Genomic DNA, 26,618 nt, shown 5'->3' with positions numbered 1-26,618 from the left:
ATGGTCTAATCTGAAATATCTCCCTTAATGCCAAACTGCTGCCAGCAACTTTTTATAGCACATACCAATTTAGATAAGGCATTGTTGATTATTTTGAACAATCACACACTGATTGCAATGACCTACTTAGGTCTACTAGCCTACAACATACATTTATTTTAAATGTCTTAAACTGTAATTTTCAAAGACTGATTTTTAGCTCCCAAATTATCCTTGTTATAGCCTAATCTGTATTATGGAATCTAATGAAATATCTAATCGGGCACTGCTTAGGCTGTTTAATCTGAATGCACATTTCAAACGTAAAACACTGTTTTTATTCTCTTGCCGTCCTTGTCTGGAAGGGGGGGGGGATCTCTCCAGTGTTTACCTATTGCTAGTGTGAGTCCTGGTCTGGGTACCCCCCGGAGTCCCCCCACACCCCTCTCCAGAATGCGGGGTCATGTTGGGGTGAAGCTCCCGGTACCTCGGGAGGTTATCCAGGAGTCAAGCCGCACTGAGGCATTCACAGTCTTGAACTGCGGAGCGGGCAGACGCTCCGTCAACGCCGGGCCGCTGACCACTCAGCGGGCCTTTGGGCTGCCCCGCTAATGGGACAAGCACCCCCGGCTCCACCGTCCTTGTAACAGCGCCCCATAAAAGAGCACAGGAGGATGCTAACCAAGATGAATGGCATTTTTTTTTCTTAGCTCATTCTGCACTAATCAGACCTTTTCATTTGTTATGGCCTTGCGCCAATCCCCATCCACCGCAGCCTCCATTAGGGCCAGATAACGTATAAATTCATTAAAGTCAAAGAGGGACATTAAAATGGTCATTTGTCAGATCTCCCTTTGTGTGTCCCTAATGGTGGCACATGGTTCAAGGCATTGAGATGATTTTGGGAGGGCTTTCCCCCCTCTACAGTCCATTAGGAGAGGAACGTGGGAACTAGACATAACGTGTTTTTCTCTTTTAATGAATGGTGGATCTTTAAACATTTTTAATTCAAATTCTTTTCAACAGTTTATTGGTTTACTTTTCTAAGAAATTATTTCTGAAAATAAAGTCACAATATCAGGAATGTTTGCTGCCCAAAACGACCCTGTTACAAAATCACAACAGACTTTTTGTATTCTATCATAGGCCTACAGTTGTTTTAGTTTGTTTTTAGGTTCCTTTTCTTTTGTTTTTGCCTAATTAGAGCAACATGTTTTATTTTGGTGGATATTCAATTCATCAATCAACTTCAGAACCCCCCATTCACACACACACACACACACACACACACACACACACACACACACACACAAAAACACTCACAGTCAATGAAGCAACCCTTTGCACTAATCCCTTTGTATTCACCACCATTCCCACCAAACAATGTCCGAAAGCCTAATCCTAAACCAACCTCTACAAACCTGGGCCACCTGCTAGCAAGTCACTGCAGTGTAGCTAAAAAGGCTAACTCAAACCTGAGAAACAAACCGCCCCTTTAAAGTCAACAGCACTTGACATGTGTTCATACAAAGAGCACAACCACATTAATGCATGGACTGGCATACACACACACACACACACACACACACACACACACACACGCAGACACATAACAGACATAGGTATTAAACAGATCGATGCGCACGCTGAGGATCCGTCTTTATGGGGGCTAATCTGGTAGAAATGCACGCACACCATGTCTTTTTTCACTGTTTCTGCTTTTGACCCCTTCCTTCTTTTCTCTCCTTCTCTTTCTGTATCCGTCCTTCTCTGGCTTAAGGATGGAGGTTCTGGCTGCGTCGTCATGGGAGACGGCTCTCTCCATCTGCCTCTGCTGTCATTAGCCCATCTCCGCAACGCTTTATCGGGTGGGGGGGTGCCACCCCCCCCACCCTCCTGGACCCTCTTCACAATTCTGACAACCCCTGCCCCCTGCTCCATACATAAGCCTGAGATGATAAGTGTTCCCCCTCTTTGTGTCGGCCAGGATAAGACAATGCCACACAGCACTACAGAACATCATCCATCTCATAGGTCATCCATCTGGGACACAAAAGATGAAATGTAGCTCGAACTCCCTTTTGCAAAGGGGTTTCTCTTTGCTTAGAAGTAGCTAGTCCTCCACCTCTCTCGCTCCTTTTCACTGCTGGGTTAGTGGTTCACCAACAAATTCTCCTGCTTTGCGTGGTAAATGGGAGTAAAGTAGTTAATGCACGTCAACTATTCTAAGTATTTAAAAAAAAAAAACAGAGCATAATTGGAATTGCACAAACATACAAGTATTCAGACTTTATTACAACATCTTCAGTGATGGATGAACTCTGTTTCAGTTCTTCTGCAGAAAGAATGTGTTGTAAGCTATGTCTGATTGAAAGCAGGCTGTCGAGATACTAACAGGCCTCTGCCAAATTTACATGAATTTGTTTTGTAGTAAATAGTAATTAAAAGCCCTCTGTCACATGGATAGCACCATCTACCGTTTTTTTCCTCCTTTTTCGCCTAATTAGGTTTACATTGTTTGATCACCAGCATGGGGCTTTTTGTCTTTGGTGACTGTTAGTGACAGCAGCGTCTTGATTTCAGGTTTTCATTTTATTCATGTTAAATACCCCACTGAGGTTGAAATTTTCTTCCAAAGAGGCCAAAGAATCAAAATTATAGACATACAGAACACAACAAGTTTGTGGTATTGTATTGTACTCTGTGGTAAAATGATGATTACTATAATGAATGAATTTATTTGTTTTATGTCCATCAATGAGTTTAGTGTAATCTGCCATGACAGATTGTTATTCATTAGTATTGTGGAAGATTTAGCATTAAAGTAATAAAAGAGAGTCATATATTGTGCAAACCAGTTCCAAATTGAATTTTCTGTTTTTGCAGCAGTCTTACAGACATTAATTGTTAGATTACAAAAGCAGATTTGCATGGAGATAATTGGATTCAAGTGGACAACGTTGTGCTGTTGTATCTCTACACTCAAATGTGCTGGTAAAGTTGGATCATATTCAGCCATCATACAGAGCACAGCCGCCCCAAACTCTGCTTAAATGCTTAATTGGCTTCAAAGTGAGCTTTAGTGACATGAGAAGGGTCCATAAATTAAATGCATTAATATTATTATTTTTATTATTAAAAGAGGGGGGTCTTGCTTTGATCTGATGGCTGATATGAACAGACATCTTTGTTAATATGTAGAGCTATAGGCAATATAGCCCATTGAAATAACATGATGTGAAAATAGATATTGTCTGGGGTCTTGTTTATAATCTAAATGTAATCTGTTACATGATGTAATAATTTAATGTTAATGTAATCATTTTAGCCATTTTAAATAGGCACTATTTTGTTTGTCCTGATTTTCACATTATATAGCATTGTTTCCCAAACATTTTCATGTAAATAAAACCTTAAGAGAATATTCGAAGTCTGCAATCATTACTGCAATGCTTTATTCATTATTAGTGTGACAAAAACAACTGAGAAACTGATCTCAATTATGATCTAAATGTTCTAATAATATGAAAACAGAAATAAATATGGATGTCATACTTTAGACAAAAATTTGACATATTGCAGAAGCTTCAAACAGCAATGTCACCAAAGCCCCAATACTCTATTTTACACAAATGTTCTGTTCAAATGTTCTGCCAACCAATCAGGTTAACCTGTTAATCTGCTGTCCGTGTCTGATCTGAGGGGCTTTGCACACAATCAATATGATGAGCAGTGAACTATCCACAGACTAAAGACACCGTCCATGCCATTACCCACACCACTCCAATCCCATACGGGTGCATTATCATTACCATCAGGACACGTGATATAGCCTGACACATGGATTATATTTTTAAGATCTGGGAGGAATGTTTGACACTTTGACTTTGAGCTACAATGCAACCTTGAAAGTGCATAGACACTGTCACGTTAGCAACAAAGAGCATATAAACATTCTGGACTCACCAGTGATTCATGAAATAATATAGCTTACATTAGTTGATTAGGTTTATGTTAACGGTGGGTGAACCACAGACTCCAGGCAGATGGCTGACCTCTATATTAATCTTTACCTTGCTGTAATAAGTTAATACAGACTGGGGGGCTTGTTCTTTCAGAATGGTGCTGAACCAATCCAGCAGGGAATCAGGCAGACCACCTCAGGTTAATCTCACTACGACCTGAAATGCCCATGAAGGATTAGGCCCAGCCACTGATTTTTAGCACAAAATGTCACTTACCGCTGCTCCCGTGCCATTTCAAAGTCACAAACAAGGTCTAAAGACTATACCCCGAAAGAAGAAGAAGGTTTATTCTGTTACGGCGCTAACATAGGCCTACTGATGAGATGAGAGGAGACCTGTTTACAAATTGACTGGATAAGAAGCTGCTTTTCGGAAAGCATTTAACAGGAAGCTGACATAGCTTTTGTCTAAATGTGTAATATGTCATGTCTGTGTTTTATATGTGTACAACATGCAGGGCCTATTTTTGTGACCTTCAGTTACAGCAGTTCAAAAATATTTTGTTTCATGACCACAGGCACTCTCAAATTATAGGTGCACTGACATTTGCATGTGCTGATTCAAATGATTCATATAGCCTACTGATTCAGCAAATCGGGAACAGGTCACCAAATACCAGAGATTCTTTTTATAGGCTGTTTTGATGACTGTTACATGAAATCGCCTTCAGTAGTTAAATATTGCACATCCATAAAGTTAGGGGAAATAGAGACAGATAAAAATAGTAAAGGTTGAGATATTCTGACTTTTACATGAAAGAATCTATTGTATAGAATCTGATTTATATCCAAGTATTATTGTTTTTTTTGTCTTTCTTTTATCTATCTCTGTAATAAGCCTTTTAATAGTGCTACATAAATACATTTTACCCACTTACTTTTTCATAAAACCAGAGTTATGAACCTATATTTTATTCCACACAGGCTTTGGCCTCAAACAGGCTCTATATAGGCTTACAAGAGTTCAAAGCCAGATGTTTGCTCTGCCTGTCGTGACACTAAAGTACAATTTACACCAGAAATGACACGCCAGTGGCACATAAGCCCTATGGAAGCATCCATCCGTCCAATTCACACCAACTCAGACCGTTACTGTCCTCAGACCCATTTGTCCTTTTAGCACCTTGTGATCGTGGTCCTGAAAGGACCGGAGACACACACACGCACAAACTAGCCAAACTAAATTCCCCAGGCTGACTAACATCAAAAATACTACCAAACTAATCAGTCCCTTCAATGGTTTTGTTTTTGTTTTTTAAGAAGGCTATTGTAGAAATGAATGAATTTATCTGTATCCCATCAAGGCTTTTTATCAGTGACGGGCACAGACATTTGGAGGGGCTATTGCTGTGTGCAAGATCAATCTTTCTCCTTATCACACTGTAAAGGTATGTGCAAGCTTCTTAAATTAAGAATATTATAGTGCACAGCATCATCTTTTATAGTAACTCGCTAATGTATTAGAGATGTAGCTGTCATTATGTAGCTGTCTGATTTGTTGCACTGCATGCTCTTCCTCACTCTCTGGAGCCTTGCGGTAGGGCCTCATCTTAAATAGAAGGATTAGAATCAGAATTACGTATCTTATACAGTATACTGTATTATACGCTGCTAAAAACGTACTTAGAAAACACCAGTGCAGTCAGTTCGTCACCTTACGTCCTGGTTTGCTCCCGTCATAACTACTACGGCCACTACAGGGCAGAGCCAGGTTGTAATTGCTAGCGCCCTTTATATAGGGAGTGTGGCCAACTCAAATCATGGGCACCACCAACGTCAAATGACTCTACAGTGTAACCCTATGGGGCGAATATGCTATCTTGAAATAAATCGCTTATTTTCACCATAAACAGGCATACATATTATTATCAACGTTTGTCAATATGTAAAAGGCCCTTACAGAAATATTCCAGTGTATGTTTACCTTCTATATCGTAAATGGGCCTAAAAAAAATGCCCATTGTAGTGAGTGACCACGTCGCCTTATAAGTCTCTGAGCAGTGTTTACCTTTCTAATGTCCACTAGCATAGGCTAACTATAGCTAGCTTTGTGTGTAACGTAACAAAAACCCACCCATCTCAGAGGAACGAAGCTCAATATTTCATTCAATAAAATTGTGGTACAAAAGGAGCACTAACGCCACAGGTCTTATGTTGACAATGTGGACGCAGATATAGGAAACTCAGAAGGCAGTCGTAATATTTGCCTAGCAGGCTAGGCTAACGCTGTTGCGCTAACGTTAGCAAACATCGGCGTAGCGTTAGCTAGCTGTCTAAACTTGTGAAAAGCCGAACATCCCCATCCAAGCTGTGTTTCACTTTCCCTCCAATATTATTATGAACATAATAAAGACATCTGGACTTGGTCGAAACCAAAAGCGATATGACTATGGCAAGATCACAAGCATTTAGGTACATGGAGTTCTATCGAAAAAGCTAACGCTAGCATAAGGCATGGCTAACTTCAAACTTCATTCATTTTGCATTTTTTCAGTGATTTATGTCATTTTAAAAATAATTTATTAAATTTTTCCACTATTCCCTGCACTATGTTAATGGGAATCAGATGAATGTTGGTATCAAACATGGAGTCCACGAAACATGTGACCACCTCGGAACCAATCGCATAACGGGATAGCTCAGAACATTCAATTTCCTAGTTGGCCACACTCTCTAAATAAAGGGCACTATTAAGTGCCCTTTATAAAGGGCACTAGTAATTGCACAAACAACCTCTGAGAAAGTTTCTCGGGGAAGGACAGTCTCTTTAAGATTAATCATCTCTCTTTCTGTGTTAAAGGTCACATGACAAAAAGTGTAGTTCTTTCTTTTTATTCTTTATTTATTTATAAAGGACAACATGTTATGTTATTCTGTTTATGTTAAGGAGTTTAACACTTATAACTACTTTAATACTTTAATAATTTCAGCCGAACAGCATACAGACTAAAACAAATTTAAAGTGATAACAACAAATTACTTAAAAAAAAAGTTGTTGCTGAAGTTGAAATGGATGTTGGAAATTTGCAAGTTGAAATCGATGTTGAAAATTCACAAGTTGAAATTGATGTTGAAAATTTGCTTGTTGAAATCGACGTAGGAAACCAGATCCATCCATCACAAACGCTCCTGAGTGGCTTACCTTAGGCGGGGTTTGAACCCACATTTCTTGGGTGTCAGTCAGCGTCAGCCCCACTGGACCATCTGCAGGGATGAGAAAGAGGAAACGTCACCTTCATCAACCTTCAGAGAAACAAAGTTTGTCTTTTCCTTCTGTTGCCCCTAAAACCTCTTAAACAGATAATCCCTTAAAAGCATATTACATGTGCAGATAATCTTTCAAAAACCCCTTTAACCCTTTCCAAGACATAAGTGATAACCAATCAAAACCCTTTTATATAGTGTAATACATTTATCTATCCATTAAATAACCTGAAACCTGCTTCACAGATATCAACTGACTCTGTGAAGTTAAACCTTACTTGAAATATTGAAATTACTTTTCAGAGCCCTCAGAGCTCAGTTGGAATGAAACCTTAAAAGTCTTTAAAAGGGTGAGGTCAAATCCCATCTTTGCCATTTGTTTTATAAAGAATTCTCTTATTGTGAAAAGCCTGTGCCTGAACTCATTAAAATAACTCAGAGGAGGAAATCAGTCTCAACCTGTTTCTGTCAACTTTTAGGACGAAGAGTAAAAACAGTCAATCAACTCACCAAACAGGAAGTGACTCATAACTCAGCTAAAACGTCACAGAAGGTGCGTGGCCTGGTTAGCTCAGTTGGTAGAGCAGGCGCCCATATACAAAGGTCAATTTAGGCTACGCCTACTCCTCGACCCAGTGGCCGCGGGGTCGACCTGTACTGCGACCCTTTGCTGCATGTCATTCCCCCTCTCTCTCCCTGTTCATATCTTCATCTGTCCTGTGGAAATAAAGGCCTAAAATTCCCAAATAGACATTAAAAAAATGTCTCAGAGGAGTTTGAACCTGCTGATGAAGGCCATACTGATGATTTCAACCTGGGGTCTCATGGGATATATGTAGGCTACTGTAGGCCTACCTCTGCTCTGGCCACGTTTTTGCAGCGCCACAAATACGTAGCCTACTGTCAGGTAGCCCTCAGGGGTTTTGAGACAACAAATGTCCACTGGAGGTGCTACAGAGAAGAACTGTGTGACTGAAATGGGCTGTATTAATTATAAAATCGCCATTATTTTAAAGCAGTTTTTTTCTTGCACAAAGCACAAATTTTCAAATGTATTTTAATTAGAAGTAACCTATATTTTCGTAGGCCCCTAACTCATTCAGGCTATCAGACACTTATTGGTTGAATTTTGACAAAACAATCCGAACTCAAGGTCCACTTATTCCTTTTTCCAGAGCTTTCAATCATGGGCATTAACAGTGCAGCTTGCCATATTGTCAAAGACATGGATCAGTTGACAGGTGAACTCAATAGTTTTGGATTTTAGCCTACACATAGCACTTTTCGGGAGTTCTCATCCGTGTGGGTTTAAAACGTAAGCACCAAAGTTGATTCTTCAGCTTGGAAACAGTAGCGGTAAACAGTAGTGGTAAAAAAAATCCCAACCTAAAGTCAATTCATAATTATTCTCTATTCTGTCAGATTAAATCCACAAATCAAAGGAGATGTCAACTTTATGGAGCACACTTTTGCACCATGCCTGCAGTACTATCCTGCCGCCTTGTGGCCTGGTTAGGCAGCACCAGTTCACTGCACATTCCCCACAGCATCTCTGCGTTTGCTGTTTCACACATTAGTCCCTCGGTGGCACCCGTAGATTAACGTTAAAGTCAGACGTGTATCTATCGACTGTGAGCGTCAAAAACAGGAAGTTTCCAACTAAGCAGCACCACCATGAGTTCTCTGAGCCATCGCTTGATCACAACTAGCTTTTCTGAGATAATTTACGAATGAATTTGAAAGAGAATGTCATCCAACACAACGTTAAACTTTGGAAATCATCAACAATATCCGGTGATGGATAGTGAGACAGGCGTCATGTCTATCGACCATGGAGGAGAGTGGGGTAAGCGTCGGTTAACCGCTGTCTACAGACCCATACAGGGAAACATAGTCGATCTAACACATATAACTAATACAGACGTGCCTCTAAAATGCAAAGTGTGAGAAGGTAACCGTTTCAAAAACATTCGTCCATACCCCTGAGGTTGGATGTGTTTTTGTTTACATACGCTTAAAGTCGTTGCTACTACAGTTAGCATTAGCTAGCTGTCTGTGACGTTAGGTGATGTAACATGGATGTAATGTACACTAGCAATATGGCTGCAGACATTACACACAGTGCACTTCTCTAACACAGACACAGCGCTTTAATGCTCTAGAGCAAACATGATGGTGCATACACTTTGCTGAAAAGATGGTTTGCTGCACTTGTTTTTTAACCCCCCCCCACACACACACACACACACCTATCTTTAATGCTTATAGCATAGATATATAACTGTTGAATGTTTTGTATCTATGCTTATAGGCACAGTTTTTAACTAGGGTCAGTCCTTTTTATATAACTTAAAAACTGAGGAGGAATGCTTTTGTTAACAATTTTTTATATATATTGTACTATCTAGTTATAAATAAAATAAATTTAGTTTAGCTTTTCTCATTTGCCAGTTCATATCCAATATATACAATATTTTAATACAAAAGTGTATAGGACTACATACATTGGCTGCTTGGATAATATGAATGAAATTTGATCTAAAGAGGCACTGATCAATGGCTTGAAAGCAGTTTGACCAGATGTTGTATGTGCTGTATGCTTGTTGTTACACAGACATCAGCCTGTTTGATGAGCTAGACAACCTGGGAGATGCAGATGAGCTGCTTCAGGCCCTGGAGCATGCCGGCTATGTGAGTAACTTATCTTCTCTCAGTATGCAAATGTAGGTTGCTTACTGAAATCTGTTTTATAGTCTTTGACTGAAACGGAAAGTCATGTGCTTGTTAACAGTGGCGCAGAGCTAGAGATATATAGGAATAATGTGTGTGTGTGTGTGTGTGTGTGTGTGTGTGTGTGTGTGTGTGTGTGTGTGTGTGTGTGTGTGTGTGTGTGTGTGTGAACAATGACAAATGGTGTATCAAATAGGCCTCGAATGTGAGGGAGCACTGGATGGTTCAATATATAATTTTAAGGTCATTCAGTGCTATAAATTATTGATGAATTGTGATATATTCATGATTTTGTGTTTGGGTTAATATTTGTTTAAAGGATGACAATTTAGTTTCTCTTCCGTACTTAAATGTTTATAATAATAATAATAAGAGAAGCTGTTTTTGTTTGTATATAAGTGTGTATGACTGTATGTGTGTGGACCCCAGGAAGAATATCCAATTCTTATGCTAGTGCTAATGGGGAACCTTATATAAATAAAAAAAAAAAAGTAATACAGGAACAGCAGCACTTCACAGACATTGTGTGCAATAACATTTTTAAACAAAAAAAAAGGAATTCTTACTAGACTTTTATTGATGTGCTGTTTTCAGAAATGCATGGCCCAGTGATTATACTGATACTGGCCCACTGATCAGACATGGTCTTTGTTGCCAATCTGCATTCTGATGATGTCCATTGTTTAAAAAGTGTGTGTTTGGTTTCTCAGGCCAGCGAGCTGGACTTTGATATCGACATACCGCCGTGGAACGAAGTGGACACAAGCAGCACCTGCACAGGTACAGCAACACATGTTGACATCTCTGTGGATATAGCTATCACATATTAGCATGAAATAAGGGGAATCTGAACTGAACTAAAATGTAGTCAGATGTCCATCTATTTAGTATTTATATGATGCAACCCATGTGATGTGCTGTGGCAATTTGATAGAAATATATTCTCAGATGCATTGTTGTTGTTTTGCTGCTTGAAGCTTTGAGTGGAATACAACATTGGGTCAATGTGTTTTTTTTTTTTTTTTTTTTTAACTAAGGAATATTATTTTCTTTCAGAATGTTTTCCATTTTTCCAGTCCGTTTCTGTGTATGACCTTAAACCAGTTTGATTTTATGAAAATCTGCTGAACCATTGTTTGTCATTATGGCCTGTTCTGGTATAATAACAAGTAGCCTACATCAGCAACTGGTGCAGACGGCACTCGCTGCTTCTTTTTCATTCATGGACTCTTGAACCCGTCTTCTCATTTCTCAGTTTGTACTTCCTCAATTCCTCTTCTCACATCTTAGTCCCTCTCACCTGAGATGCGAGCAGAGGAGTTTCGGTGTTTGGCTAAATATCTAACTTGTTTGAAAATAAAAAAGAATAAAATAAAAAACTATTAGTGTTATATTTCTTGAAAAAATGTGGGAAATTATGACCAAATATAACTCCGATGACTTGCGTTTGTTCATTTAATGTTTGCGTGACTGCTTTATGATTGATTTCCAAAGACAGCTGGTGTAGCTTATTAATGAGGTGTGTATTTATGGGACAAAGTGGTTTATTCTAAATGAATAAAGGATATAGAAGGGGTGTTAGTGTTGAGTTAATGTGTGGGAATATACAGGGAAAGAAAATCGCACCCACCTGTGCTGATAAGCCTACATACAGTATATGACACATTTTCCTGACGTCTTTGTCCTTGTGTATCCAGATGGTGAGGTGAGCCTGGACTCTCTGTCACCTGCCCACACTCTGAGCTCTGTCCCCTCTCCTACTTCTGTGGAAGCCCTGTCCCCATACTTCTTACAAGTAAGTCACGCTCTTCAACTCTTTGTCCTTCTCGGTTTTCAGCATTTGACTTGTATTTCCAATGCAAATTTTTACCATTGATATTGGTTGTGAGTTTTCACATATGTGCCCCTCTTGGTGCGCAGTTGGAACAAGTAAAAGCTTCATCCAGATGGTGTCCAAACATTAACAGCTGCTCTTTACTTTTGGATGCACACTTTAGACACTTATTATTAACAAAAACCTTAAACACCTTGTCAAACTAATAATTCGTTGCCAGCCTGAGCTGTGCCCCGCCTTCTCGTTATAAGGAAGGTGCTGACAAGTTTAGCCACATTAGCATAATTTAGCAGGCAGATGTTTTCACAGTGTGTCAAAACAAGGATAAGGGTTACATCCTTGTCTAGCCCCAACACAGTCTGCACACGTTTGTCTGCTAACTGAATCCAAGGACACATTTGTCTACCAGAGTCTTTGAATATTGACAAGGACACTTGATACATATTTTATCAGATGTTACAACAATCATGTTTCGTCAGACAGTGTTCTCTACTTTCTGTGAAGTTTGTTGATGACTGATGCAACTGTAGGCAAGCATCATGATCCTAAAACTACTCCGATGTAATGGGAGTTCATTAGTAGCCTGTTTGGATGACAGGCTCTTGTGCAATCATGACACAGCTTAGAACTGTTTAGAAATTTTAGAGTGTTGAGCAGCAGAAGTCAAAATAAATTCATTCAACCTTTTATTTATCCTCAACAGATCATTGAGTCCCGCCCTACGAAGCAGGCTGATTGATTGGGGTTAGGCATTGACCTTGAGTGGTTAAGGTTAGGATAGCCGATTGGTCAGGGGATAGGACCTGAACAAATCGGGTTACGTTACCTTTCGTAAGCATGGACGCCTGGCCAAGAGTAGTGTGTGTGAATGCTATTGAAGAACGGGTCTAGAAGTTGCGTGGGTTCCATAATAACGTGTCATTGAGAGGTGGCCGCAACACTCATTTTCAATGTCATTGAGTCAGGTTACAAAGGCAAAATACAGAACAACAACACAGAAAGTACAATCATAAGAAATATAGAAAGACAATAAAACATTCAGAATTGGAAAAGTATTTGATAAATTCATTAGGATAATAGGGATGCAAAAGAAAATACAATTATGGAAAGCTGTTACAAGTAGAAGTTTGCAGTAAATCTTTTTGCTTGTGTTTACTGCTGATGTCTTGGTTAAATAGATGTCCAGTATCTAACAGACACGTGTCTTCTCTGCTTCACTTCTAGGATGAGGCCCTGTCTCCACAATCGCAATCCTCTTCTGTTTCAGTCTGCTCGGAGTCCAGCGGCTTTTCTCTAATCTCTCCCCCAGCTAAGAAAGCTCCAAAGAGGACCAGCCAGACTGCCCGAGGTGAGGCAGCCTCTACACACACACACACACACACACACACATATATATATATACACACACATATATATATATATTCTAAAACAAAATCCAGAAAATATCATTGTATGATTTTTAAATAATTAATTAGCATTTTATTGCATGACATAAGTATTTGATCACCTATCAACTAGTAAGAATTCCAGCTCTCACAGACTTGTTAGTTTTTCTTTAAGAAGCCCTCCTGTTCTCCACTCATTACCTGTATTAACCGCACCTGTTTAGACTTGATACCTGTATAAAAGACACATGTCCACACACTCAATCAAAAAGACTCCAACCTCTCCACAATGGCCAAGACCAGAAAGCTGTGTAAGAACATCAAGGATAAAATTGTAGACCTGCACAAGGCTGGGATGGGCTACAGGACAATAGGCAAGCATCTTGGTGAGAAGGCAACAACTGTTGGCGCAATTATTTGAAAATGGAAGAAGTTCAAGATGACGGTCAATCTCCCTCGGTCTGGGGCTCCATGCAAGATCTCACCTTGTGGGGCATCAATGATCATGAGGAAGGTGAGGGATCAACCCAGAACTACACGGCAGAACCTGGTCAATGACCTGAAGAGAGCTGGGGCCACAGTCTCAAAGAAAACCATTAGTAACACACTACGCCGTCATGGATTAAAATCCTGCAGCGCACGCAAGGTCCCCCTGCTCAAGCCAGCACATGTCCAGGCCCGTTTGAAGTTTGCCAATGACCATCTGGATGATCCAAGAGGAATGGGAGAAGGTCATGTGGTCTGATGAGACAAAAATATAGCTTTTTGGTCTAAACTCCACTCGCCGTGTTTGGAGGAAGAAGATGGATGAGTACAACCCCAAGAGCACCATCCCAACTGTGAAGCATGGAGGTGGAAACCTCATTCTTTGGGGATGCTTTTCTGCAAAGGGGACAGGACGGGTGCACCTTATTGAGGGGAGGATGGATGGGGCCATATATCGTGACAACAACCTCCTTCCCTCAGTAAAAACATTGAAGATGGGTCGTGGCTGGGTCTTCCAGCATGACAATGACCCGAAACACACACAGCCAGGGCAACTAAGGAGTAGCTCCGTAAGAAGCATCTTAAGGTCCTGGAGTGGCCTAGCCAGTCTCCAGACCTGAACCCAATACAAAATCTTTGGAAGGAGCTGAAAGTCTGTATTGCCCAGGGACAGCCAGGATCTGGAGAAAGTCTGTATGGAGGAGTAGGCCAAAATCCCTGCTGCAGTGTGTGCAAACCTTGTCAAGAACTACAGGAAATGTATGATCTCTGTAATTGCAAACAAAGGTTTCTGTACCAAATATTAAGTTGTGCTTTTCTGATGTATCAAATACTTATGTCATGCAATAAAATGCTAATTAATTACTTAAAAATAATACAATGTGATTTTCTGGATTTTTTTTGTTTTAGATTCCGTCTCTCACAGTTGAAGTTTACCTATGATTAAAAATTACAGACCTCTACATGCTTTGTAAGTGGGAAAACCTGCAAAATCGGCAGTGTATGAAATACTTATGTATGTATGTATGTATGTATGTATTTATTTTTTTTTTTTTGGGGGGCTTTTCCCTTTTGAGAGAGAAAATTGTCAAAGTCTATACACTTGAGTATCGTGATATTTTATTTTGCAATACTGTTTTTTTTTTTTATTTATTTATTTTTATTAAGTTTACGTGCAAAAATATTCACGTAAGACAGTGGTTCACGTTTATGTTGTGTTTAAACCCCCTACCACTAGATGGCTATGCTGAGACATCCTTGCCTAACAGTGCCTAGCAGTGCCTGACCTTTTGCTAGAAGCTAACAATGTAGCTATGGCTGAACTTTGGCCTACTTTAGCATATACAAATTTGCATACTAAGAACCTGTGAACCACAATCCCAAACTGGCAGTTTGATTGCTTATTGTGAACTGAATTGTTTATCTAAAGTAAACTTCTTTGACTTATATGCATATGTCTTTTTTTTTTTTTTTTTTTTTTTTTTTTTTTTTTAATATTAGTTTTTCTAAAATGATACTTTAAAAAAAATCCCAATATATCGCCTTATGCACAGTATCGAAATATATTGCAATATATTGAATCGTGACCCATGTATCGTGATATGTATTGTATCGCCAGATTCTTGCCAATACAGCCCTGTTAGTCAGCCTTTTACTTATTATTATTATTATTATTATTATTATTATTATTATTTACTTACAGCCTGTGTTCTTATCTCACTACTCCCAACCCCATCCCCACACACCAGTCAGACAAGCTCAGCCAGTCAAAAGGCCGATTCAGATTGGTCCAAGGGTTTCCATCCAACCAAAACCGCTGATTACAGCTGTGCCCCTGGCTCATGCAGCAGCTCCCCTGCAGGCAAAGACAATCATCATCCAGCCCCTGCAGACCACTGTCCTGCCTGTGGTCAAACAAGCACCAATCAACATCCAACCAGCACCCCCTCCAGGTTAGAGCTCACACTGCAACACATAGAGACCCATTGCCTCACATTGCACTGGATTGCATCAGACCAGAAGCACTGGATGCATTAGCGAGCTGTGTGTTGTTCTATACTTAGAGTATTTTGTAATTCATTTAAATTTAGAGATGACATGGTGTTAGAGATGTTTGTAGCTTCTGATTAATTTGTTTGTAATTCTTGCTTAGACACTCATTTAATTGTTGTGTTTTGGCCAGCAGATGGGGCTTTAACCTTAGTTTATGCTCATAAGTGATCTTAGTCCTCACTGTCCCATGCTACTCTGCATGACGGTCAAAAAATTAAAACTAAATCAGACCGTTAGATGTCTCCTTTTTGTAACCAAAATATGTCTACATTTGGGCTACACTTGGGGGGAAAAAAAAACAATGCTGGGAATCAGTCTCCATAAATATACACTCAGGAAAGTTTGTTTTATAACCCACATGTAAACCAAAGACTATTTATGGGCTGCTGTGTGATTTTTGTGGTTTTCGTGCGTTAAAGTCGTTATTATTTTGTTTTGTGCTTTTAGCCTGCCTGGTTTACCAATCTGGTTACATCAGCAGCACCTAGGCCAATGTAAATACCTTATCTCATTGCCTGGGCCCAAAGTGGGTGGAGTATCTGACCTCTCCTGACTTGAATTTGAACATGGCTCTCCAGTCTGCCTGATAATGGCCAAGATGGCAGATGGCTAAAGCCAAGACATGCAAGTTTAGGACCCCAGATGGAAGTTAAGTCAAGCCTGCTCAATGTTATGAGTCTCTTTGGTTTAAGATCTCTGCAATATTCACAGCTGAGAAGCGAGCGCTATGCATCAGGCAGATGGAAAAAAGGAATTAAAGATATTTACTGATGAGTTCACATTTTTTGAGTTTGCCCGGTATTTCCGAAGAGCAAACGGGCTGACAGGTGTTTCCAAGGCTTATAATTTCTATTGACTTTTATCCTCATGAATTCTTCTTAGAGATGGTAAGCTTGGGCCCAAGACAGCGTTGGCACCACACACATTCATTAGGAAGACTGGCTAAGGCTTCTCCACGATTAGCACTGACAGGTTGTTTAGTATAAGAGGTGAAGGTTGCTGGGTCAGTTTGAGGAATGGCTCCTGGCACAGTCTTACTGGAAAGGCTACACTCTGCGAGGCTCCTACATCAACAGAACACACATTTTAAACCTGGACAATATCGTGTCCTGTTGAGGTTTTGCTAGTTTCTTTCTTTCAGGCCATAATCCATTTTGAATTTGGGCCAACATGCCGGTTTATGTGTGTTCATGCACATAAAGCTCACACACCTCTCAGTTTGGAATGTGAAGGTTTAAGACCACAGGTCGAGATGGTAAACATCGTTTCCACCTGCACTTTAAACTCAGAGTCCCAATAAAGACAAGGGGTTAATGTAGGTCACGGATGGGGGGTGGGATCAATGAGCTGGACTGTACCATCTGCAGTGGGAGGCCCTTTCAACAGCAGACTGATGCAGCTTCCAGATTGTAGAGAGTATCAGGTTGATTTTTTTTTTTTTTTTGTCATAGATAGCAAGACAAACGTGGGATAAGAACATAAACACAAACATGAGAACAAACTGACAGACGCACATAATCACAGTCAGCGTTATTCAGTGTTAATTATACTGTGAAAAATATGATTATAGTATGAGAGTATAGTATAAGACCTGTAATTTGAAAATGTATTGCACACTCTTTCTCAGGACGTACCATAGTGCTGTCGCAGCCAAGCCAGGTGCTACAGATCCAGACAACACGGGCTGTCACTGCCAATGTGGTCACCATGTCAACGCTCAGCCAGGACAGGCACGTTCCTGTCGCTGCTCCTGTCACGCTTCGAACCCCTTCCTCAGATGATGAAGTGAGTCCGGTCCGCAGTCTTTATCACTTAAGTCTTCCTAACTTAAGTTACATAGTTGAACTGCCCTGAGATATAAACACAGAGGGGTGTGTATGAGAACCAGCACAGATTAGTGCTGCTGCCCTCATTCAAAGGGTCAATGGCAAATGTCCACTTATGAATAATCTGCCATGCAAAAGATTATATTTGCATTGTGTGTCATTATAGTGGATTTCACACACAGGTGCTGCCAATTATACATCTTTCTGTATATGTTGTCAAACACCCACATAACTGTAAACATGTTATTTGATCAGAGATCTCGAAATGTTTTCAGGCCACTCAGTTTGCCTTCATTGGTTACACCCAACATGGCCCCAAGGGGACTCCACCTGTTTTTCTCTGGTTACACCTTTAACAAGTGGGGGGTTGTTTACTGACAAATCAAGTCAGTAAATCTAGGTTCATACAGTACATATAGTAGTGTCATGTTCCCAAACCCTTTAGAGCTCAATAGTAACCGGCCACTTTTTTTAACGGCTCTGGTTCGGGAAGTGTTTTTCCCTGTTCAACATCTCCATCGATGTTTCATTAAATGCTTATATAAATAGTTTTATACATGGAACCAAGCCAACCAGCTAAGAGATGAATTGTTACCATAAAACATGTGATTTGGCACAAAATAACATTTTGAACGGCAAATAAGACAAAGGTACAAGAGTGTGTACATAAACGATTATAGACTTCAATGGTAGCTGCTCGCTCTAGCCGTTCGTTGGTGCGGTAAACCATTCCATGGTAACAGCAAGTTCCACCAATCTGAGACATTGCTGTTACGCTTAGGATTATGGGTAGTGTAATATTTTTCAATAAGATCGCAAATAAAACATGTCTTTTTTTAAAACATGGTTGATTTCATATGGACTTCTAGCTTCTACTTCTCAGAAACCTTCATTTCACATCCTCTGAGTCTACCTTGGATGGTTTAGACATTATGGCTGATAATCAAAATCCTTATGGAATAAATGTATAGGATTTTAACTTCCGGAACCACACTGTTGAGGTCTGATGGACATCTCATTGCTCAAACAAAATGTTTTTTTTTTTCTCTGTCTAATTTGTCGGATGTTTGCTCAAAGGCTCTTCGTAAGGTCATATCCTCTTTAAAGGTCCAATGTGTAGGAATTTCTCCCATCTAGCGTTGAGATCATATATCGCAATCAACTCTCTCGCACCACGTAGTTCAAAGTACGTATTAGGCCGGTTACACACTGCCTGCGTGGTGTGAGCGTGGCGTTTCTGTTGCGTGTCAACTACGTGGCGGCTGCGTGAATTTTTCCGTCTTTACACACCAGAAACGTGACTGACGCAGTGCTGTATTGACGGAAAAATAGTCTACACAATATTTCGTTCTGTATTGACAGGTGCAATATTAGAAAATAGATTTTTTTTTTTATTACATTTATATCTGCATTTATATCACAACTTAGAGACTTTCAAACATCAACATGTCATTTATTAATATGTATTTGTGTCTAAACGACATATAAATCTTCTAAATCATCTTTTCATTTTCTATTGTGCTTACACACTGCCTGCGTGTCACGCAGGCAGTGTGTAAGCTCTAAACTGTTAACATGGGAGCCGAAATATAAACGGACACGCCACGCAGCTGACATGCTCGCGCGACACATCCAGTGTGTAACCGGCCTTACAGCTACGGTAGCCTTCACGCTTCAAAAAGACGGTCTCTCGCTCTTTTCAATATCCTTTTTTCTTTTTCTGGGCGAAGAAGAAGACTCCTGTTCCTGAAATTTGGATTTTGAATACGTGTGGTCCTCCCTGTTTCCTTCTTCAAACTTGCCAGGGCCGGGAAGCTACGATACCCATTAACCCATACCCATACTAACCCATCCTGCATTAGCAGCACCTGTGAGTTTATCATGTGACAGCGAAAATGCGAAAGGCGGAGCAGTATGTCCTGTATGTCCCTTACCGGCTAACGTATTTCAAGATGGCGCATGAATATGGAGCGTCTGCCCCAGTTCTTGCAAATGCAAATGTAAAATTTCAAGCCAAAAGGAATACTTGATGGTGGAGGTAAATATTCATGAAAAAGGACAAGTTTGTGAATGGGCAACACAGATTTTTGATAATGAACAACTAAACACGTAACTCACGGGACCTTTTTAATTCACAGCCTTACTAAGAATATGTCGAAGCCATTTATTAGACGAAGCCTCTTATAGGACTGACTGGTACCTTAAGTGTTGTCTTTGTGTGTGTATGTGTGGACATGCGAGGATTTGCATGCATGCACTTGCATGCCGCTGCATGCCTATGAGTAGCCACATGGGCGTGCATGCACCTGCCCACTATGTAACTATAATGTTATGATTGCCACATTCACACTTGAACTGGAACCTGTCCAACATAAACTCACTCCCTTTACCCTATTTTTTGTGTTTATTTTAATTTCACAAACCATTAACTTTAATTTCTGCATTAAATATGAAAACGAGGTGATGAAAGGAAAAAAGTGTATGAAAAATGTGTTTTTCCACACTGAAGGAAAAGTTATAACACTGCATGGACCATTTCTGCCTGTAAAGATGCAAATGACACCAAAATCTATGCCAAAACCTATGACATCAAATTGAAAGATTTTGCCATGTTGGATACATGCAAACTGATTCTTTTTTTTTTTTTTTTTTTTTTTGTGTGAATTGATTGAGTCATTACTCTTAAAAGAGAGGCATCTGCGTGATAGTTACTAATTACAAGCCCCTCTGGTTTTCATGGAGCCACAAACCATCCACACATGATCATTATTGGCTTTTGCTTTGTTTGTACCTGTGGGGTTTCATTGGAAAGATGTTCGTTATGTAATTGTAGTTCAGACAGTGTAAAGTATGTTACAAACCATGTGGAAGACAGAGGGTGGATCCTTCCGTGTGTTGCATTCAGGGGTGATGTCAGGACAGCTGCAGAGAACAGAAGACCCACACAAAAATGCAAAGTTAGCGCATAGCCTGCTGATCTTCAGTTTTTCTGCCTCATGCACTCATTTCTCTTGGGTCTGTGTAATGACAGCACAGGACAGCACAGAGCTTTAAGGGACTTTTATAAGGTACTATTAAGTGCAGCAGGGACTGCCCCAGAGATTTAAAAGTTAAAACAGAAAACTCAATTATAGTTTGTTTTGTTTATGGTACAAACTTGTGGTTTCTTAATACAAGCTTTTGTGCATGCTGGATTCATTTTGGGTAGGAGAGTCTGATATTCTTTTAAAGACCTGGGGCTACTTTATAGGTCTGTGTTTCTGATTCTCTTCTCTTTGTTACTTGAATAAACTGCCTCCTTCTGCTAGTCTGAATCCTCAGCCTCTATCGTAAAAAAGTCAGAGAGATGCCGTTTGTTGTTTCAGGCTTTGCTCCCCGGCGAAAGAGAAGAGTTCCCTGTAGGCTCGCTAAAGTCTGACCTTTAGTGAGAAACGTGTTCTCGGTCCGTCTTCTCCCCTGTTTGTCTTGTTCTTTTTGTCTGTGAGAAAAACTTCCACATTCACAGTGTTTCCCATTCGCCGGCTAGCTCCAACTGACTGGCAGTGAAGTTGCAAAAAATGTGTTGTTGTTGTTGTTCACAAGGGTAGCTTTTTTAATTAAGAAGAATCATATGTGTCACATTTGTGGAATGTATCCTGAATCATTTGCAGTGCTTTCCGTGGTGACACTGGGACGGCCACAGAAAATTCATCCAATTTTCAGCTTTTAGCATCTTAAAGGAACAATCACTGTGTGGCACTGATGCGTTAACCATGGATGTGAAAAAACATTAGTCATAACTTAATGTCGCAAAGTTCTACTTTACCAGTCTGCTCAATTTAACTTCAGATTAACACGGTTTTCCGTCAGACTTTTCAATGATAAACCTCAACCGAAATTTCACGTGTTTGTTTATTTTTTTAGGAATGGCAACGTTTGACCTTTGGCTGTAAAAATAGTCGGCCCTTGAAAGGGCCCGAGAGGAACTTGTCCAATTATCATGGGGTTAATCGAGCCTGGAGAAGCACTCTTCGTGCCAGACCACGAGAACAATGACGAGGAATTCCAAACCTCAGAGGCAAAAACAAATCTGCCTCTCAGCCATTTGTAAAGCTAAGCAAGTCAATAAAGTTTACAATAGGTGATTAAAGGGGAGGGACTGTACACAATAATTGAGAGGGTTTTTTAGAGCTGAGACCTCTTTCTCAAGTTTTTAATGATGTTTTAGTGAATGTAGGAAAAATATATTTATATTGCAGAATCTGGGTGTCATATCAGCTATTTAATGATTTTAAAGTGAGACTATGTAAGTTTTGCTAAATGGTAGCCACAAGTGACAATTATAATGATCCATCCATCCATCCATCCATCCATCCATCTTCGTCCGCTTATCCGGTGTCGGGTCGCGGGGGGAGCAGCTCCAGCAGGGGACCCCAAACTTCCCTTTCCCGAGCAACATTAACCAGCTCCGACTGGGGATCCTGTTCCCAGGCCCAGGCCAGGTTGGAGATATAATCCCTCCACCTAGTCCTGGGTCTTCCCGAGGCCTCCTCCCAGCTGGACGTGCCTGGAACACCTCCCTAGGGAGGCGCCCAGGGGCATCCTTACCAGATGCCCGAACCACCTCAACTGGCTCCTTTCGACGCAAAGAGCAGCGGCTCTCTCCGAGCTCCTCACGGATGACTGAGCTTCTCACCCTATCTCTAAGGGAGACGCCAGCCACCCTCCTGAGGAAACACATTTCGCCGCTTGTACCCTGGATCTCGTTCTTTTCGGTCATGACCCAGCCTTCGTGACCATAGGTGAGGGTAGGAACGAAAACTGACCGGTAGATCGAGAGCTTTGCCTTCTGGCTCAGCTCTCTTTTCGTCCTAACGGTGCGATAGATTGAATGCAATACCGCACCCGCTGCGCCGATTCTCCGACCAATCTCCCGCTCCATTGTCCCCTCACTCGCGAACAAAACCCCAAGGTACTTGAACTCCTTCACTTGGGGTAAGGACTCATTCCCTACCTGGAGAAGGCATTCCATCGGTTTCCTGCTGAGAACCATGGCCTCCGATTTAGAGGTGCTGATCCTCATCCCAACCGCTTCACACTCGGTTGCGAACCGATCCAGTGAGTGCTGAAGGTCGCAGGCCGATGATGCCATCAGGACCACATCATCTGCAAAGAGCAGCGATGAGATCCCCAGCCCACCAAACTGCAACCCCTCCCCACCCCGACTACGCCTCGATATCCTGTCCATAAATATTACAAACAGGATTGGTGACAAAAGCGCAGCCCTGGCGGAGGCCAACCCTCACCTGAAACGAGTCCGACTTACTACCGAGAACCCGGACACAGCTCTCACTTTGGTCATACAGAGATTGGATGGCCCTGAGTAGAGACCCCCTCACCCCATACTCCCGCAGCACCTCCCACAGTATCTCCCGGGGACCCGGTCATACGCCTTCTCCAAATCCACAAAACACATGTAGACCCGGTTGGGCATACTCCCAGGCTCCCTCCAGGATCCTTGCGAGTGAAGAAGCTGGTCCGTTGTTCCACGACCAGGACGGAATCCGCATTGTTCCTCCTCAACCCGAGGTTCGACTATCGGCCGAACCCTCCTTTCCAGCACCTTGGAGTAGACTTTACCAGGGAGGCTGAGAAGTGTGATACCCCTATAATTGGCACACACCCTCTGGTCCCCCTTTTTAAAAGAGGAACCACCACCCCAGTCTGCCACTCCTTTGGCACCATCCCAGACTTCCACGCAATGTTGAAGAGGCGTGTCAACCAGGACAGCCCCTCCACACCCAGAGCCTTGAGCATTTCTGGACGGATCTCATCAATCCCGGGGCTTTGCCACTGTGTAGTTGTTTGACTACATCAGTGACTTCCGCCTGGGAAATCGGCGACAATCCCCGTTATCCTCCAGCTCTGCCTCTAACATAGAGGGCGTATTAGTCGGATTCAGGAGTTCCTCAAAGTGCTCCTTCCACCGCCCTATTACCTCCTCAGTGGAGGTCAACAGTGTCCCATCCTTACTGTACACAGCTTGGATGGTTCCCCGCTTCCCCCCCCCTGAGGTGGCGAACAGTTTTCCAGAAACACTTTGGTGCCGACCGAAAGTCCTTCTCCATGTCTTCTCCAAACTTCTCCCACACCCGCTGCTTTGCCTCTTTCACGGCAGAGGCTGCAGCCCTTCGGGCCCCTCGGTACCCTGCAACCGCCTCCGAGTCCTCCGAGATAACATATCCCGGAAGGACTCCTTCTTCAGTCGGACGGCTTCCCTGACCACTGGTGTCCACCACGGTGTTCGTGGGTTACCGCCCCTTGAGGCACCTAAGATCCTAAGACCACAGCTCCTCGCCGCAGCTTCAGCAATGGAAACTTTGAACATTGTCCACTCGGGTTCAATGCCCCAGCCTCCACAGGGATGCACGAAAAGCTCCGCCCGGAGGTGTGAGTTGAAAGTCTGTCGGACAGGGGCCTCCTCCAGACGTTCCCAATTTACCCGCACTACGTTTGGGCTTACCAGGTCTGTCCAGAGTCTTCCCCACCCTCTGACCCAACTCACCACCAGATGGTGATCGGTTGACAGCTCTGCCCCTCTCTTCACCCGAGTGTCCAAAACATACGGCCTCAGATCAGATGAAACGATTATGAAATCGATCATTGACCTTGGCCTAGGGTGCTCTGGTACCAGGTACACTTATGAGCATCCCTATGTTCGAACATGGTGTTCGTTATAGACAATCCATGACTAGCACAGAAGTCCAACAACAAACAACCACTCTGGTTTAGATCAGGGAGGCCGTTCCTCCCAATCACGCCTCTCCAGGTGTCTCCATCATTGCCCACGTGTGCGTTGAAGTCCCCCAGCAGAACAATGGAGTCCCCACTGGAGCCCCATGCAGGACTCCAGTCAAGGTCTCCAAGAAGGCCGAATACTCCGAACTCCTGTTTGGTGCATATGCACAAACAACAGTCAGAGTTTTCCCCCACAACCCGCAGGCGTGGGGAGGCGACCCTCTCGTCCACCGGGGTAAACTCCAACACAGCGGCGCTCAGCCGGGGCTTGTGAGTATCCCCACACCCGCCCGGCGCCTCACACCCTGGGCAACTCCGGAGAAGAAAAGAGTCCAACCCCTATCCAGGAGTATGGTTCCAGAACCGAGACTGTGCGTGAGGTAAGCCCCACCAGATCTAACCGGTAGCGCTCCACCTCCCGCACCAGTTCCGCTCCTTCCCCCACAGAGAGGTGACGTTCCACGTCCCCAGAGCCAGCGTCTGCCGCCCGGGTCTGGTCCGTCGAGGCCCCTGACCTTCACTGCCACCCATGTGGCATCGCACCCGACCCCAACGGTTCCTCCCACAGGTGGTGGGCCCATGGGCTGGAGAGATGGGAGCCACGTAGCTTGTTCGGGCTGTGCCCGGCCGGGCTCCGTGGCAAACCCGCCACCAGGCGCTCGCCCGGCGAGCCCGCCGTCTGGGCCTGGCTCCAGACGGGGCCCCGGGCTTCCTCCGGGCAGGGTCACTCCATCTCTACCTTGCTTCTTCATTGGGGTTTTTGAACCATTCTTTGTCTGGCCCCTCACCTGAGACCACTTTGCCTTGGGAGACCCTACCAGGAGCACAAAGCTCCAGACAACACAGCCCTCAGGTTCACAGAGACACACAAACCTCTCCACCACGATAAGGTGATGGTTCACAATTATAATGATAATATTTATAATTTTATAATGGGTTTAATGTAGGGTAACAGTAGCACAAAGAGTTAGTCAGTGGCTCAATAATCTCATAATTACACAGCATTATCTATGCTAACATTAGCCACCACAAGCTACTGCTCATACCAGACCAAGTGTAGCAGCAAAACCCCGGAGTGTATTAAGTGAGTACGGGTATGTTTCATTGCTTATGAATATATAAATTCAGCGTTTCATTTGTAAGAAAATAATATGTTAATTCATCTTTCAAATCCTGGAAGTCTCGCTTTAAATGGACTTTAGAGTTGTTTCCGTGGCCCACCGAGATGCTGCTGTTGGGACCCGCTGCAGCTGTGTTCACTTTATATCCTCACTGGTTTGGCTACAGCACAGTGGTGGACTTGGTGGGCTGGGGGGGGGAAGAGTGTAAAATGCCTGTTAAAGATGGCATGCTTGCGCCAGGTGTTACTACATGTTATAGCTACAGTTTGTCTGTGTGTGCCACTGTTCATGTTGGTTACAGTACTGTATTTTGGGCTAAACTTAGCCTTAATAAGCCCGGGTGTTAAACGGCTGCTAACCATTACATGCTTCAGACAGGTGTTGTGCAGGACGAAGCTTTTGGGACAGCTGTAAACAGCCATCAGGGATTGGTTCACTGTAATGTAATGAGCTCCTATAGCCAGGGATTGGGGGGGGAGGGGTGTGTGTGTGTGTGTGTGTGTGTGTGTGTGTGTGTGTGTGTGTGTGTGTGTGTGTGTGTGTGTGTGTGTGTGTGTGTGTGTGTGTGTGTGTGTGTGTGTGTGTGTGTTAGACTGAAAAACAGATCCAGCCTAGAATTGCAGGCCTCAACAAATCCTCCTATTACTAGGATGGGAGGATTTATAGGAGGGGGGACCCCAAGAAAAATAAAAGAATAGTTCTCCTAAAGAGAGCGTGGCGGCTGAGTTGACCAGCATCCGATCTATCCTCGAGATCCTGGCTAAAGATATGAACGAGGTGAAAAACGGAGTAGAGTCTTTGAACGAAACTGTTAACAACCTCGGCAGTAGGGAAGACCGGTACCCTTTAAGGTCCCAGTTTTGACTTTGTACAGGAAACTTGGATGAGTGCTCATCAACATATAAAATGTAGCCCGCATCTTACCCCTAAATCTTCTATTTGGTATAACAAAAAAATATTAATTGGCAAAAAATCTATTATGTGGGAGAAATGGGCAAAAGCAGGAATAAACTTGCTTGGCGACTTGCTTAGCGAAAATGGATTGAGGTCATTTGATGAAATTAAGCAAAAATATAACCTTACACAAGAGGACTTTTGGAAATTTCTACAAATTGGGCACTGCATTAAAGCTACTCGGGGGAAGAACCCTGACCCTGTGACCAGGATTCAGGAATTAGTCCAGGTAACTAAATGTAAAAA

At 42.3% G+C, this 26,618-nt stretch overlaps 1 protein-coding gene across 1 annotated transcript in view; it reads left to right on the top strand.

The window, feature by feature from the left end:
- The first annotated feature begins 8,822 nt into the window (after positions 1-8,822).
- Positions 8,823-26,618, top strand: part of atf6 (activating transcription factor 6) — a 44,361-nt gene continuing 26,565 nt past the window's right edge. The window contains exons 1-7 of the mRNA XM_028587162.1: positions 8,823-9,053; positions 9,822-9,898; positions 10,648-10,717; positions 11,635-11,732; positions 12,996-13,119; positions 15,391-15,594; positions 17,322-17,479. Of these exons, the coding sequence (XP_028442963.1) occupies positions 8,954-9,053; positions 9,822-9,898; positions 10,648-10,717; positions 11,635-11,732; positions 12,996-13,119; positions 15,391-15,594; positions 17,322-17,479 (831 nt within the window). The 5' untranslated portion in view covers positions 8,823-8,953. The remainder of the gene's footprint in view (positions 9,054-9,821; positions 9,899-10,647; positions 10,718-11,634; positions 11,733-12,995; positions 13,120-15,390; positions 15,595-17,321; positions 17,480-26,618) is intronic.

Source organism: Perca flavescens, chromosome 9 (assembly GCF_004354835.1).
Source record: "Perca flavescens isolate YP-PL-M2 chromosome 9, PFLA_1.0, whole genome shotgun sequence".
In the NCBI taxonomy this organism is placed as follows: domain Eukaryota; kingdom Metazoa; phylum Chordata; class Actinopteri; order Perciformes; family Percidae; genus Perca; species Perca flavescens.
This window is presented reverse-complemented; position numbering and strand designations above follow the sequence as displayed.